Source organism: Heterocephalus glaber, unplaced genomic scaffold, assembly GCF_053883595.1.
Source record: "Heterocephalus glaber isolate CG9 unplaced genomic scaffold, H.glaber_assembly_v1.0 deba00000594, whole genome shotgun sequence".
Taxonomy (NCBI): domain Eukaryota; kingdom Metazoa; phylum Chordata; class Mammalia; order Rodentia; family Bathyergidae; genus Heterocephalus; species Heterocephalus glaber.
This window is the reverse complement of record NW_028258151.1, coordinates 21,784,350-21,801,084: the sequence shown is the minus strand read 5'-3', so window position 1 is coordinate 21,801,084 and position 16,735 is coordinate 21,784,350. Positions and strand designations below refer to the sequence as shown.

The 16,735-nt window shown below is 34.7% G+C and overlaps 1 protein-coding gene and 1 long non-coding RNA gene across 10 annotated transcripts in view; one reads left to right on the top strand and one right to left on the bottom strand.

Moving 5' to 3' along the window:
• LOC147829539 (uncharacterized) overlaps positions 1-16,735 on the top strand; it is a 75,283-nt gene that overhangs the window by 22,029 nt on the left and 36,519 nt on the right. The window contains exon 2 of one of the 6 annotated variants that reach the window (XR_015448967.1): positions 13,549-13,701. The exons of the other annotated variants lie outside the window; for them this stretch is intronic. This is a non-coding gene — a long non-coding RNA (uncharacterized LOC147829539). The remainder of the gene's footprint in view (positions 1-13,548; positions 13,702-16,735) is intronic. 6 annotated transcript variants of the gene reach the window in all.
• Qser1 (glutamine and serine rich 1) overlaps positions 3,621-16,735 on the bottom strand; it is an 84,755-nt gene continuing 71,640 nt past the window's right edge. For all 4 annotated transcript variants that reach the window (XM_013074806.3, XM_013074807.3, XM_087205536.1 and 1 more), the window contains exons 9-13: positions 16,285-16,422; positions 13,619-13,716; positions 10,188-10,340; positions 8,274-8,369; positions 3,621-7,202 (exon numbers count right to left, since the gene is read on the bottom strand). In XM_013074806.3, the coding sequence (XP_012930260.2) occupies positions 7,062-7,202; positions 8,274-8,369; positions 10,188-10,340; positions 13,619-13,716; positions 16,285-16,422 (626 nt within the window). In that variant the 3' untranslated portion in view covers positions 3,621-7,061. The remainder of the gene's footprint in view (positions 7,203-8,273; positions 8,370-10,187; positions 10,341-13,618; positions 13,717-16,284; positions 16,423-16,735) is intronic.

Sequence of the window (16,735 nt, the reverse complement as noted above, 5' to 3'; positions counted from 1 at the left end):
TTCTTGACTCTTGATTCACATCACCAAATAGATAAGGTTTAATGATAGACCAATAGGTAATGCTATCTTCCTTTAATGTGAAACCAGTCAGCTCTAAATTATTCATCCTAGCTGAAGAACTAAATGATCAATAACCCAGGTCATTCTGATTTTATCTTAAAATATGCTTTTTTAAATTTTGAAAACTAGAAATTTACTTAAAGCTGTACCATAGGAAAGGGGCAATCCATAATATCAAGTCTTATAACTCATACTGAATTGAGAACTAAAAGTATGTTTTAAGCCAATATTAAGACTCAGTAGGGCTGGGGATTTAGGTCAGTGGTTTTGCCACCTGCTACCCAAGTGCAAGGACCCGAGTTTGATCCCTGGTACCAAAAAAAAAAAAAAAGACTCAGTAGTTTATATCCTTTTGTTTATACTTTTCCACACTGTTGATTTTCTTTTTAAAACAAGCATGAGTAGCTTTATTATTTTGCTAATAATAAAATATTTCTATTTGGGAAACAAAAGATAGAAGTATCATCTTTCATTTCCCTGGAGTAGGATCAGGTTAAATAATTGAGTTTAGAAAGGTTCTCCGAGATTAAAAAAAAAAGAAAAAGAACACTAAAAAAAAATACTACTAGAAGGAATGAAATGAAGAGCTGGCCCGGCATGGTGGCACACCTCTAATTCCAGCTTCTCTGGTGGTTGAAACAGGAGGGTTGCAAATCTGAGGCCAGCCTGGACATGATAGCTAGTCCCTGTCTCAATCAATCAATCAATCAGTCAGGCTGAGGATATAGCTCAGCATTCCCTGGGTTCAGTCCCCAGTATTGCAAAACAAAACAAAACAAACAATATTTTTTGACAGATTTTTCTCTGTAAAATAAGAAATGAAGTGTTTTTACAACCAAAACTAGTTAAGTTAGCAAATACACTGACAGTAACCTCAACTGAATTTTTGTACTCGGGGTCTTTGCAGAGCTACAACTCCCATAAGGGAGTACAGCCCCTTAAGACATGGTCTCTCAAAATTGTCCAGCTGGGCCTCAAACTTTCAATCCTCCTTCCTCAGCCTTCCAGGTGCTGTGATACAGGCTGCACCACTGTGCTCGGCTGGAATTTTGTATTTCTTCATAGGTTTTGTTGTTTTTTTTTTTTTAAAAAAAAAAAAAACAGGGTTTGAAGAGTTTTATCTTAAAATCTTTTTTTTTTTTGGTACCTGGGATCGAACTCAGGTCCTTACACTTTCGAGGCAGGCGGTGGAACCACTGAGCTAAATCCCTGGCCCCTTAAAAATCTTGACAGAGGAGAGCAAGACTGTATGAACAAGAGGACTTGGTGTGGCTGGGGATTTCTTCTGCTGTGGGTCTCTGTGCCTTTCACAGCGCTTCCAAGAGCGCATGGTCAGGACAGAGCAGCCTGACAGAAGTTCACACCTCTGGTCAGAACCACTTCGAGGAGTGCCCCTGGGAGAACTTGCTATTTTAAGTGGAAAACAAGTGGTGGATACTAGATATGCTGACCTTTTTTTCAGATCTGGATTTGCCGCACCTTTTTTTAGGGTTTTTTGTGGGGTTTTTTTGGTACTAGGGATTGAACTTGGGACCTTGCGCTTGCAAGGCAGGCACCGGAACCACTAAGCTAAAGCCCAGCCCATCCAGTATTAATTTTTAAATCAAGAACTATACATGATTTAGCTTGCTTCATAGTTTAAAATTTTGAGTTTTTGTTTTTGACTCCTAGGTCAGGGCCTTGATGGTAATTTGCTATAAAAGTGAAAAGCAAATTTGACTGTGGTTGTCCTATAATAACTATTTTAATTTTTCTTTTTTTTGGGGGGGGTACTGGGGATCGAACTCAGGACCTTGAGCTTGTGAGGCAGGTGGCGGCACCACTGAGTTAAATCCCTGGCCTGATAACTATTTTAATTTTAAAGGAGGGAAAAAAATATTTTGTTTTTCCCTTTACTTTGCAGAAATATTGGTTTTTCTCCATTTGTAATAACCAGGAAGAACCCAATTATGTATACTGATTGAAGTTCCGATTAGTCAGGTATTTAGGGACTTCATTTTTTTCTCTAGACCTGTAGACTAAAGATGTAAATTCTGCCTCAGTAATTGTCCTGCTGGCCAGAAATGTCTTTTTTAAGAGTGAATAAAAGAAAAAGAATGTCACAGCATGTAATACATAATCGAGGACATAGACCCAACTTATTCTAGAGCTTCAACTATAATATACCCTAGATCAGTGGTGGCGAATGTATGGCACGTGTGCTGTAGCAGGCTGTTTTAATATTGACAGCTCTAAAAGGTTCACCACACTACCCTAAATATTAGGTAAAAGATGGTTCTGATTTGTAATTTTATCAGTGAATTGAATTTATGAGTAGTGAAATGCTACTTAACACTTAAAACGTAATGACTTAGTTTCTAAGGATTTGTAGTAGTCAGGGAAAGTAGCTACTGAGTATTTTAATCCTGATTTGTTCATGTTTGAAATATCATAGGTACTAGATGGATACCATAAAAGAGATTGCACTTTTGGAAGTTGAGGCAAGAGGATCAAAAAAATGAGCTCATCCTTAGAAAGACGCTGTTTCAAAACGGGCAGGGATGCAGGGGCCGGGGATTAACCTCATTGGTGCCTCCGTCTGCCTCACAAATGCAAGGTCCTGAGTTCAATCCCCAGTGCCAAAAAAAACTCCCACCAAAAACCAAAAAGGGCAGGGCCAGGTCACTGGGGATGTAGCTCAGGGTGATGGACGTGGGTTCCATCTGCAGTTATCAAAAAAAAAAAAAAAGCATGCATGCAAATAGGCAGGTGGGCTGTTTGGCCTCCAGATGTTTTGGTGGAAGAGTGCTGTACTGTTTTAAAACCAACATTTAAAAACTAGAACATTCATATAGAAGTACATTTCTGGGTTTTTAGAAATTTATTCTGAGTAGTTCTACATCTGTTCACGGAACAAAATAGAAATAGCTGCCTAGGCCAATCCTTGTCATGATATTAGATTTCCTCTAGGGCTCAAGAGCAAAACTGATTTATTATTAGAATCTCCTATTTTGATTTTTCTCTCAATTTATGCACTGGAGACTATTGTTCACATCTCTTGACAGCTGTCTGGTAACCACAGAAATACAGATGCAACCTTAATGTAAGTTTATCCAAATAGACCATGCGCTTGTATGTCAGTTTCTTATTTTACTATGCAATGATGGATTAAATCCAGTCTCATCCTGTGTTGAGAGTTTCTATGAAGGCTTTTCTATTTTTGAAAAAAGGAGATGTAAAAATCTGAATTCATAGTGATTTTGAACTCTGGAATCAAATCTTTGCTGTTAAATTATTTTTAGATGAGACTGGGCACATTCAGGGTGATATTACTGTAGACTGTTAAATTATTTTAAAAAAGCACAGACTCTATAAAATATGTTCTGACATTATCAGCAAAGGCTGTAAAGTTCACCAAATACTGACTTAAAATATTATCTGAAAAAATAAAACGAAGGCCTATACCATTTTAATAATAACAATCTACCATGGTATGTGCTCTGTGAAGAATCTAAACATGATGCATTTGGCTACACAACACTTCAGCTTTTAATTCTTAAATAAAACCCCAAACATTCTGATTTTGTTGTTTAAAAAACTGTTTTCATTTTAATGATCTGAGTTAGTAACAAACAAATATACAAAATTGTCTTTCACATTTCCATACATTGTATTATGGACCGATTGAAAACTCTGGACTACAAATGCAGGTTTCTTTGTATCCTTAATTTCAATTACTGTCACTTATAAATAAAGGTGATTTGTAAATACATGCATTTGTGAACACAGATGCCAAAAGTTATGCATGCAAGTTAATGCACAACCAACCAATAGTGTACATGTTCATTTGTGCAGTTGTGTGTCAAGGGTAACCGACACAGATGCAGTTATTCTGGGATATTTCACTCTATTTGAAAAGCATTTTTGTGAAACAGATGGAAATACAGTTTAAAACAAAAATTGTATTCTACAAATACAATAAAATAGCAGCTTACACATCTGAAGCAACTTTTGGGGAAGATGCTCCAATAACCCTGCTGCTGTATAGGTTTTACAGGTATATCTTCAGAGCCATAGGCCAGAATATGGCTGCTTTAAAGAAAATAGATACAGTATGTATATTTAGAAGAAAATTACAGTTTAAAAATGTGAAGCTTTGAAAAATAGTACTAATGCATGAGTTCATCTATTTTTTTTTGAAATTTAAAGAAATTTAGATTATAAGTAATCTAAAATTTTCTAAACCATTTTAAAATATGATTTTTTCCCATGTTATCAATGTTTCCTATTTGATAATATAACAGAAAATGGGCAGTTTCTAGTTTAACTTACTGTGATAATTCATAAATCATCATATATTTATGATTTCATTAGAGGATCAAATAAGTGGAAATTGGGTTATCATGAAAATGACAAGGAGCCCCCATTCTCCAACCACTCATTTGAACTAATAATAAGCACCAACACAAAATTACTTTTTACATTAAATTATTTCCAGATCTCTATAGGTTAAGAAAACCCAATCTTTAAAATATTTTCCTGGGTTGTGGCAACATGTGCTTTACCTCTTTAACTCTATCTACAACCTAAAGTTACTTCTACATTATACATTTCAGCCCCCCTGTCAATAAATGGAAATGCTAACCAGCTAGGTATTTATTTAACTTCATACAAAGAGAAGATTCATGTATGGTTGTCATAATACAGCCCCACTTTTTTCTAAGGCCCGAGGTTGCTGGTTTTCCTGTGCTCTATGGAACACATGAGAGATGATGATACATCTAAACAACAGGGTATCTTGCAGGTGCATTGAAGGACTTGACCTCCCATATTATAAAAACATTTGTGTTACTAACATGAACACAACTGTAAACAGCTTGAGAGCAATTGTAGTTCAGAAGGAAACAGATTATTTCCTTTGGGAAATGAGATTGAAGATACAAGATGTTTTCCATCAGGATTATTCTTGAAGAAAATGTGGCTATAATTTCACAGATCTATATTAAGATGTTACCTACATGCAAGATGGCTTTCACAAATATTTAAATGATCAATGATTCAGGAAAGTAAGCTAGGGGGATAATGTAAAAATGTATGCTCGCAACATTACTTAGGAGATGTAGTTCCCTACTCTGTACTTTGGAAATGAAAGAAACCAATTCTGTCCAGAGTCAATATTATCAAATAATATATGGCTGCTTCCTACTCTTCTCTACTTGCGAGTATGATTCTCCTACTGCTGATATTCTCTGCATCTCTCATGAGTTAGGCAGAAATAAATCTAATAGGTTACTTTTGTTTTCAAAATAAGTTTTAAAAAACTTTTAGAAATGGAACATTTAACCCTTTAGTAAAACTTCCATTATTGAGTACCTTGTCTAATGGCAAGTACAGTATTAAGGATTATTGCTTTTAATAAGATGACCATTAGAAATAAATATGTGAGCTTAACTCAAATCCTCAGTTTTACCCAATGCTACGTTTTATTCTCAATCAAGTAACACGTTACCTTTAATTCTTTGCCAGCTTGGTGAAGTTTTAAGTATAAGAACTTGGCTGGTTAACTCAAAACGAAGACAATAGAAATATCCACGTAAATAAGCATATCTTATTTGGGCATTGAGCAGTAACACTGCTTTCTTGATAGGATTTAAGGCACTAAATGGTGGTAAAATAAACAAAAGTATGATGATTAACTTCTTTAGAATCTAAAAAACGGGATAGTTTAGAATGAATTAGTAAATCTTTTTCACAAACAAATAAGGCATCCTGTTGGCAAACACAAATAAAACATGAGGTCATGTCGAACCTAATACATTCACTGTCTTTGCTAAACTATTTGAACTGCACTATCAAACTTAAGAAAGCTACAATACTATGTATAAAGGTTGAAAAGGCACCAAAAGGAGAACTCTACCACTTCCAGTTCTACGAGTTAGGGAAGCTGTGTGTAACACTGCATATCGTCTGATTATTAACTTTATTCTTCAGAAATGTATCATGTACTTAGAGTTTTGCTTCAACGAATACATTAATGAAGTGCTAGTTCAGTAAATTTATGAATTAAGAAATTGCTGCAGTGTCTAACACAGGCCCATTTATAAAGCTAAACTAATTCTAGCACTGAATGTACATTCTGGATTAACACTGGAGCAAATTTGTATGAACGAAAAGATAATGGTTACCTCAAGATAGAATTCACATTAGAAGTCTGACATATAACTAAATAGGTTTTACTGAAAACAATAAAGTGTAGTACAGATACAGAGAACATAATTATAACCACAACATTCTCCTTGTGAAAAATACAACTATTAGTAAAATAAAATGTACAATTGAAAAATTTCCAAAGAAAAAACAGAATAAATGAAAATACTTTTCTTTGAGATAGGGAAAATAGTATGTCACCATTTCTTTTATCACAATATAATTTGACACAAAAAGCACAGAATTGCACCAATTCCACATCCAGTTTCCTGAACATGTCCAAAGGAGTCCATAAAGCAGAATGCAGTTTCTGAATTTTATATTTAAAGTTGATGATATTCTCATACAAGATGTCACAGCACACCAGATCTGTTTACATAATGTACAATAGTTTCTGTTTTGTGGCTAGACTGGAATACAAACGTATGCTTTCTGCCACCTCTCTTTCATTCTGGTATTTAGCCAGGGTCTGACAATCAAGTTATTTAGGTGTTATTTCTCTAGCAATAAAGAAAAATTATATTTAGTGCATCCGTCATCATTTGCCAAAAAACATTTCTGAAAATAAAACTCAGTTACCCAATGGTTTACAAAATAGAAAAATCATTCATTAGGATAAAAATGTCATGGGATGAAGGTCCATTTCTAAGGACTGACTTCCTTGGCAGCACCTCTATCCTTATGCAAAGGTCCTGGTAAAAGTTCCACAATGGAAAAGCCTATCTGCAGGAGACCACTGCTTGACACTGGATTATCTGTGACCACCCCTTGCAATCTCATTAGTGCTATAAAAAGATGGGATTTGTGGGAAAATGTTAGGAACATTTCTGCTGTACATGATTTAGAAGTTCTCCAAATTTTTCGAATAGGTCTTCCACCCATTTTACATTTTTCATACAAAGTTGAACAATTTCCTCTTGTCCTAAGTCTTCATTTTTTTTCTGCACAGAAGAAATCTAAAATAAAAAAATTGTCACATTAGCTTACATTTATCACTCTATACTTAAGCCCTTCCCAATCCTTTCTACATCTTGAATGGATTTATCAATTCACCTATACATACTGATTTTTTTTAACCCCACTCACGCAGAATGATTATTTCAGATAAATTTGGATGAGGTCTAATGCTACTATCATTGTCTCCATAGTGGCAGACATGAAGACTGGAAAAAGTATTTCAAACTTTCTCAATTCCTTCCAATTGTGTTAAAAGCCAAATGACAAATATTAGGGTTAATTCTGTTTTCAGAACACTGTAAAAATAGTCAACATATTTTGCACCACCCTCTCTGCTTGTTCCTTTGATAGTGATTAGATTTTAAGACACCTTTTCAAATCAGACTACTATGCAACACATCACATTTAGCCTTGAACTATCTTAACCTTTTATAATTAAAAAACTGACAAAGCTGGTTAAATATGCTAATACTGTCATTTATTTTGAGGAAATTAATCCTTATATCCCACCTACAAGGTAGTACTGTTGTCATATGTAATTACTGACAAACTTGAAATTTATGATACCTAAAATTATAATTAAATTTTAACTTCTGTTTCTTCATCCCAAGGCACAAAACCCCAATTCTCTGTAAGTAAGCAGGATGAGGCTATTCAGTGATAAGGAAGACAGCAAGGTATCACAGCAGTAACTGAACTGAATTAAAGCAGGATCATTCTATGTTATAAGAGAATAAAATGCCATAAAGCACCATGTACTATGGCAATGTAAAGCAAACACTGGCAGTTTAAAAACATTATCATTTATAACTCAAGAGACAGTAAGGCACTGAAGAATCTGAGCACAAAATACAGCACAGAAACACAAAACAATAAATTTAGTCATTAACTTACAGTAGAACATAGGACAAAATAAAACCAACCAACCGAAAAACCCCCATATATATAATATACACACACATATATGTATACACACATATTTTACAATTCCGTTAAAAACATTCACCAATCATACTTTCCTTAACGTCCACAAAACATACATTTCTTTTTTAAATAAATGAGAAAATTACCTCATCTTTACATATCAGGTAAACATGATATTTATAATGATGGAGTGAATGGTACAAAGAATACAGCTGTATTTTCTCTGGATCAACAGCAAACTCCTATAAAAGGAAAAAAGTTCATGGAACTTAGAATACTTTCGGGAAAATACTAAATCAAAAGTCTCATGGCAGGGCCGGGGATTTAGCTTAGTGGCGGTGCACCTGCCTCCCAAGTGCAAGGTCTTGAGTTCGATCCCTGGTAAGAAAACAAAAACAAAAAAGTCTCATGGCAAACAACCAAAACCCCTCCAAAAAAGTCTCATGGCAATCCTGAAAATGACTGGCATAGCTAGGTATCAGGTTGTTTTAACATGCAAAGAGACTTATTCATAATGAGTTCAGATTGTATTTTAAAATCTTCATTATTTTTCCTAAATGTAAATATGCACTATTAGAAAAAAATTTAACATTATAGAAAATTTTAAATGAAAAAATAATATGACTTATAAAGGCTATCTATACTCTTTTGCTTGAGAAATAAATAAGGCTAGCTGGGTATGGTTGTACATGCCTGTAATCCCAGCAGTCTGGGAAGTTGAGACAGGAAGATCTTGAGTTTGAGCCCAGTCTGGGCAACTTTGTGAGACCCTATCTCAAAATAAAAAACTTAACAAAGGACTGGGGATGTAGCTCATTGTGAAGGCCCTAGATTCAATCTCCAATACTACTACCAAAAAAAAAAAAAGCCAAACAGCAAGTTACATATTCTTTCCTGCTTCTCCCTCAGGTATTTCATATATATGGCTATTTCCACAACTTTATTTCCCCAACTTATTTCTTATCTACATACTTTTACATATATACACCAGTTCCTTCTCAACCCCCCAGATATAAATTATGCGAGAACAGGGATTTTTTTCAGGGTTGTATCCCGTACTACTTAGACCTGGGCAGAGGATTTAGCTCAGTGGTTCCCCTGCCTGTTTCACAAGCGCACAGACCTGAGTTCAATCCCCAGCACCAAAAAAAACCAAAACAAAACCTTAGACCTGCATTTGGCACAAAGCACCCTCTCCAAATTTTATTTTTTGAAATAAATGAATCTGTCTCTTTCTTTTTTGTGGTGTTGAGGATCAATGTAGAGCCTCAGACACACTAGGTAAGAACTCTACTGAGCTACACCTCCAGTCCCATCTCTTCGTTTTAAAAAGTAAACAGTAGGCTAGGGATGTAGTTCATTGGTAGAGCACTTGCTTAGCACACATGAAGTACTGAGTCTGATCATTAGCTTATCCCCCCAAAATTAAGTAGCATTACATTGTCTTTGTGACTCTTTAACCTCACATTGGTGGCATATTACTGCATTGCTATTATACACAATTATGCAGTGGCTGAAAGTATACATTTTTAAAGCATTTGTGATGTGTTTTTACAGAATACATTTTGATGTGGAATTGTTATGTTACCAAACTGTTTTCTGAAAAGGTTGTAACAATATATACTATGTTTGAAAATGATTGAAGATAGTCCAATGGTAATGACTCTATGGAGGGTGTGCCACTAAACAGGTAATGCTTATTAAGTAGCACAAGTCAACCATTTCACAATGTATACATAATTCAAAACATGTAATACATGATATATATATGTCAATTAAAAATAAATTTAAAACCATATATAAGTATATAAACACAAAGACGGGATGATTCTTTATTAGGCTACTTAAAAAAAATCTGTGAGCACTTATCATATTCTAGATATTGTGTTAAGCACTGGAGGAAAACAACAACACTGAGTCCCTGCCCTCAGGTCAGAGCTGCTTGTTCCTACCCCAACAGATTTCAAACTTAACAACAAACAGTAAAGTATCTGCTCATTTTTATGTTTTAGTATTAACAACTAGAAAAGATACCCTTTCATTAATCACTATATACTTACTTGTGCAGATTTAGTAGTTGTTTTAGAAGTCCTCAGAGTTTTCTTATTATAAGCTTTGCCATTCATTTTGATTTTAGAAATAGCAGATCCTCCACTTTTTGCTTTAGAGTCTCGAGTAATTATTGTTAGTTCAGGAAAACTTTCCAAAGCATTCTTTAAAACAATGAAGTATAATAACTGATCAGAAGAAAACTAAATTGCTTTCATCTATTCAAAATTTACATATACACACATGCATACACTATATGTGGGTGGTTACTGATGGGACATAGTAAATTTATACATATACACATACATACCCATACATGAGTAGAGGTGAGACCTGGTCACAAATTCTTTGCACCTCTCATCAGCTGTGGAATCTATTTATCTGTCCTTGAATCTGTGTTGCTTGCTTTTTTAAGCAACAGCACTAGACTGTAGGGACTCCTGAAGAAGGGTGACAATTCTTAATAGGCCTCCCTGGCTTCAAGGCGGGGCAGAGAGGGAGATATGTATGTTTCTTCAACTTTCTACTATTGAAACCATTGTTAATACCCAGCCAAGTCCTACTATAAAAAAGTCATTTTATCTTGAAGATGAGGACAGAGGCCAAGAAAAAACATTCTAAGGCTTCAATTTCATCACTTCTCTTGCTTCTTTTGACCATCCAAATAGCACTTGTGTGATAAGATCCTAAAACAGAGCTTGATGACATTTCTGACCAGAAAGACACAGTAGCTACCACTGGCAGTACTGTAATTATGTGGCAGAACCAATTTAACAAAGCTGTTGGGATATTTATGCCCTTACTTACTTGTTAAGTCATTCTGACATGAAAAGCTACAAAAAAATAACTGAATGATATTTGTAGCTTAATCTAAGTAGTTTGATTACAATTTGATAAAATTTGATTGAGTTACCAGCATCATTTATTATTTTGACACTAAAATGGTTAAAGTATGCCCATATATTTATGATTCAGAATACAGTCCTCATTTGATAAGCTCAAATGCCAGTTTTTACAAACTCAGTTTCCAAGTAATAATATTGTAGCCCTCTAAACAGTGCATTTGGGGGTGGTGGTACCAGGAATTGAACTCGGGACCTTGTGCTTGCAAGAAAAGTGCACTTTTAAAGCAGCTAACCTGAATTTTTCTTAGGTATAAGTGAAATAGGGAACTAGGTATCATTTTTCATACAGTAAAACTTTTGGAATTTCTTTCCAGAGTGGGCTATCATCAATTTCTAGCTTTGTTCTTTTCTCAAATTATTTCTTTTATCATATACTTTAGTGTTCTGCTTTTGCAATATACCATGCTTGAATAATTTTGGACCTAGAATTAATAATTACAACAAATAGAGTTTAAAGACTAAAAATGAATTCTAAGTTTGGAAACCAATGGCCCTAGGTCAGTGGAGATGAAAGGAGAAAATTTAAATCTTCATAGGGAACACAAGATGCCAAAGATGATATGAAGTATGGGTAGGGCTGGGAATTTAGCTCAGTGGTTTTGCTGCCTGTCTTGCAAGCGCAAGAACCTGAGTTCGATCCCTGGTACCAAATAACAAACAAAAAAACCAGAAGTATGTGTATTTCTGAGGGAGACAGAGTATCAGTAACTGCAAAAGGCTTCAGGATTTACTCCTAAAATCACCATGATCATCTGAGGAAACAGTATTAATTATTTCTAAGAAACAGAATATCTTTCTTCATTATTTGTAATTTTTTTTACTTCAAATCATTTAAACTTTTAATACTGTATAATTTGGCTTTGACATGCAAATTGTTAGGTGAAATTCATTAAAAGTAATTACTCCACAAAATTTGAAATCTTACTTTTTCTGTGAAAACAGGAACATTAATTTTTCAGTTGTTCACCATAAACTACTGCACAAGCTTTAAACATCTACTGATGGGGTGGGGGCAGGGGGGCACAGAGGCAGGTTATGTCATGTACAGGTGCAAATTCCCTATGATGAATGTTATTATTATATATATCTAAAATGTACCAATAAGTGTTTTTGCTTCAAAAAACAGAGAAAAAATATCAAGTATTAAATTTTAACCAGTGGCTTTGGGTTTAATATAAATCATTAGATAACAGGATTGACATTTCTAAAATGATCAAACAAAACTGGTACACTTTCTGGTGTTGTGCTGGGGGTTGAACTCAGGGCTTGGCCACTGAGCTAAAGCCCATCAAAACTGGGAATTTTTAATATTTAGTGAATTTTTAGAAAATACATATCTAAAAAATTCCCTTGTCGGGCTGGGGATTTAGCTCAGTGGTGCTGCCGCCTGCCTTGCAAGCACAAGGTCCGGAGTTCGATCCCCAGTACCAAAAAAAAATCCCTTTTCTCTAAACAATACTGTACTTCCTAAAAGAATATTTCATTTAAAGGTAGACATTAAGTAGAAAACACTGGACTAGGAGCCAGGAGACTAAATTCTTTGGTACAGGATTTCTTACCAGCTCTGCAAGTGTACAGTAGTGAAGAATACAAGACTACTAGTGTCATTTATTATCATTTAACTTGAAACTCAATTCTAGAACCTCAATTTTCACCTAGTTAAAATGAAGTCAATAGTCACTTCCATGTGCAGTTTACAAAACAGAAATGTGAGAAAGCCTGCAAACAAATGCATAATATTGTCACCACCAATAAAAAGTTTCTCAAGGCAGACATAGAAATTATTTTAGATGTGATATTATACACTTTGAGTAAGAAAATTTGTAATTTTTTTAACTAAGTAGCTTCTATGATAAATTATGAGTTTAGATTAGGTTTTTGTCCTGTATTTCTGATAACACCAAAACCAAATTTTATTGTTAAAATACAGTAATTTCTATTATATAATTTCCATTATATAAAAATTAGCTTTTCCTTGGGTACTGGGTAAATGAAAGACACATAAAGGGAATTTTGATAACTACTATGAAAGGCTAATTTTAATTATTGAAAAAATACAAAAATTTTTACAATGATTCAAAAGAAAAACATGATTTAGGTTGAGGCAGGAAGATTGCCACAAGTTTGAGGCCAGCCTGGGCTACTGTGAGTTCAAGGCCAGCCCAAAATACCTACCAAGATCCCGTCTTTAAAAAAAAAAAAAAAAGAAAACAAAAGAGAGACATGAATATAGTAGTTGAAAGGAGGTACTTTAGGAAATCATTTAGACAAAATTTTATAGAATATCAGAAAAAAAAAATGCTTCAGAAATGAATTTGAATAGCAAATGATTAACATTAAAAAGGTAAGCTAAACAGACTCATAATGGATGAAAAACAAATTTTTATTTGTGAAAAATTTTGTGCAAGTGAGAATGACTAGACTTTCATAAATTTTTTTAATAATTTTTTTTTCTTATCACATTTAGAACTGTGATCACCACTGAGTTTTTTTTCCCCTCCACTGAGTTTTGCTGATAAATCATCTGAAGGAAATACCTTGAATGGCTGATCCAAATGAAGATTCAAAAGAAGTCTTTTTCGATTATCATTTAGCATTCCATCTATTTTTTTCATATGAGGTAAAAGTAGCTCATCTGAAATATAATTTATTTTAAAACAATAAATAACAAATACTGCTCAAAATTCCAGTTTTTCTCAAAACATTTTAATGTTGAAAGACATTAAGTTAATTGGCTAATGTAAAATTCTGCCTGCCAAAAAAAAACAGGCTAACTTGAAAATAGGCTTATAATAGAGAGTACAAAAAAGAGGCAGCTTAATATGATAATAGGATGGATCTGCAAATGTCCTGGGTTTTAACTAGAATCAATGAATTAGAATTTGTTTTTGTCTTATTTTAGTAGTATGTACTTGTGTGTGTGGTTTTTTTTTTTTGGTAACCGGGATCAGGACCTTGCACTTGCGAGGCAGGCGCCGGAACCACTGAGCTAAATCCCCGGCCCTTGATAGTATTTGTGATTGAACCCAGGCCCTCTTGGATGCAAGGCAAATGAGCCCTTGAAGTAGATTTTAACTGAACTAGAGCCAATGGAGGGCAGCAATGTGTCTAATTTCTCCAAATCTCATCATCTCAACAGTAACACTATCATGAAATATAAACTGCTCTAACTATAACATTTTATAAGACATCAAAGATGCCCAACAGATACTTTTTTGTTTGTTTTTTTTTTGCAGTGCTGGGAATTCAACCCAGAGCATCGAGCATGCTAGTGACATTCCCAGCTTGGGATAGAGCTAAGTGGCAGAGTACTTGTCTAGCCGGTGCACGGCCCTGGGTTCATTCCTCAGAACTTCAAAACAATGCAAAATTCAATGTCAAAAATACATGTCAGGGGGTGTAGCTCAGGGGTAGAGCATTTGACTGCAAAAATACATGTCTCTTATTTTAGAAAAGAAGAGAGTAAAAGTATGACAGACTCCTACTTGAAAGTCTGGGCTTTCTTTTTTGCTTCTCTAAACTTTTAACCTTGCAGAAAGAACTTTCAGAATGTAAGTTAACTGAATTAAATGCTATAGGTTATTAAACTATTTCTTCATTTATCAGCATAATAATATACGACTTTCTTGAAAATATACAAACAATTCTCAATCGATGTTATAAAATTCACAGCTAAATAAAGTTTTACACATTTTGAACAAATACGAGCATAGTAACCTGGGAATGAACACCTCCTTAAATGAAGAAAAAGTCCTTACTGAGGAACAGTTTCTTTGGTTGCTGTCACATACCTGATAGTTTAATTTTCTTTCTTTTTCTTTTTTTTGGTACCAGAGATCGAACTCGGGACCTTGCGCTTGCAAGGCAGGCGCCGTAACCACTGAGCTAAATCCCCGGCCCTAATTTTATCTTTCTAGTAGTGATTAGGTCTGTTCAAATGCTTCATTTACATTTCATAAACACAAGTTTGTTTTGTCTCTATGTGGTCCTAGGGATGAACCCCAGGGCCTGTGCATGACAGACATGTGCCCTGCCACTGATCACACCTCAGCCCCTCACAAAACCATGTTTAAACATTTGTGAATAATTTTTAAGAATAACCTTTTAAATTTCTTTCCCCCTTATACAAAATAAAGAAAAATCAGAAAACATTGATAACTAATTAAAAAATTCTTTCAGAATACAACCAGAAGTGACTAGTAGAAAGAGATGTGCATTTTATGATGCAAAGAATTTGGAAAGAAAATATTTGACAGTAAAAAAGGGGAAAGTATTAATTGGTATAATCCAATGCACACATAGCTTTTATTTTTTTCAACCTCACACTCATCACCCTACCACCTCCACCCCTGTGCTGGAGATCAAACCCACGGTCTTAACAGCCTTACACATGCTAGACAAGTATTCTACCACTGAGACACACCCACAGCCCCCTATACTGTTTTAATACTAATTAATTAGAAAATAATTTCTCAGCTGGTAGGGGTGGCACACGCCTGTAATTCTAGCACTCTGGGAGGCTGAGGCAGGAGATTGCCAGTTTAAGCCTAGCCTGGGCAACACAGAGAATCAGTAAGAGACCCTGTGTCAAATTTAAAAGCAGGCTGGAGGGGCCCAGGGGCACTGCACCTGCCTGGCAAGCACAAGGTTCTGAGTTTGATCCTTGGTACCAGAAAAACAAAAACAAACAACAACAATAACAACAACAAAATGGGCTGGGAATGTAGCTCCATGAAGGTCATGGGTTCAATCTCCAATACTGCCACCAAAAAAAAAAAAAAAAGAAGAAGAAAATATTTTCTCTGCAATTTTATCTTTAACTGAAGATACAAATATACTATTTTAATTTTTGTACCACTATTATCTGGTCCATCTTTCCAATTATGAGAGAACAGGATATATTAACATACGGATTTTCTATGTAATACATTTAGTAAAATACTAATGAGGATGATACAGACTGTAGAATTAAAAGAAACAAACGAATACTTACATAATTTCCCCATGAGCAGGGAGCAATAAAAATATCTTCATTTTAAAGTTGTTCTACTATTCTGACAATGCTTAAAAAGATATGGCCATTTTCTAGAATTAAGATATTATAACTAAAAAATTATAGGTATATATCACAGCAATTGTATGTAAAAACACAACAGACAGAATTTTTTTAAAAATCTAGAAAGTCCTACTTAGCACACCATACCATTGCTCTTCTCTAAGGCTTGCATTGTGTCAGGGTCCAGGGCAATACTAACAAGCAGTTCCATGTAACTCTTAAAAGTTTCCTTCATTGCTCTTGTGTTCAAAAACCGAGTGACAAAAGGAGCTGGAGGGTCAAATTCTGAGACAAAGAAAAGATGAAATATTTAAATTTCCTTCCTGAAAATTTAAAATACTTTTCTTTATAACAGGAGCCAACAAGCAGGTAAAAGATTGTAAATACAGTTTTTTCCAATTCAAGGCTTTCTCGTCATCTTTAAAAAAACACCTCAAGTGACAGACTGGTTTACATTTTATAATTGCTGGAGAGCTTTTAAAATAGAAAAAAAGAGAATACACTATCAGACTTTTACAGGGCTTCCCAGGATTCCAATCCTAACACTAACCTAACGTGTGGAAATAAGGTCAGGTAGGAACCAGTTCCTTGCCCAGCC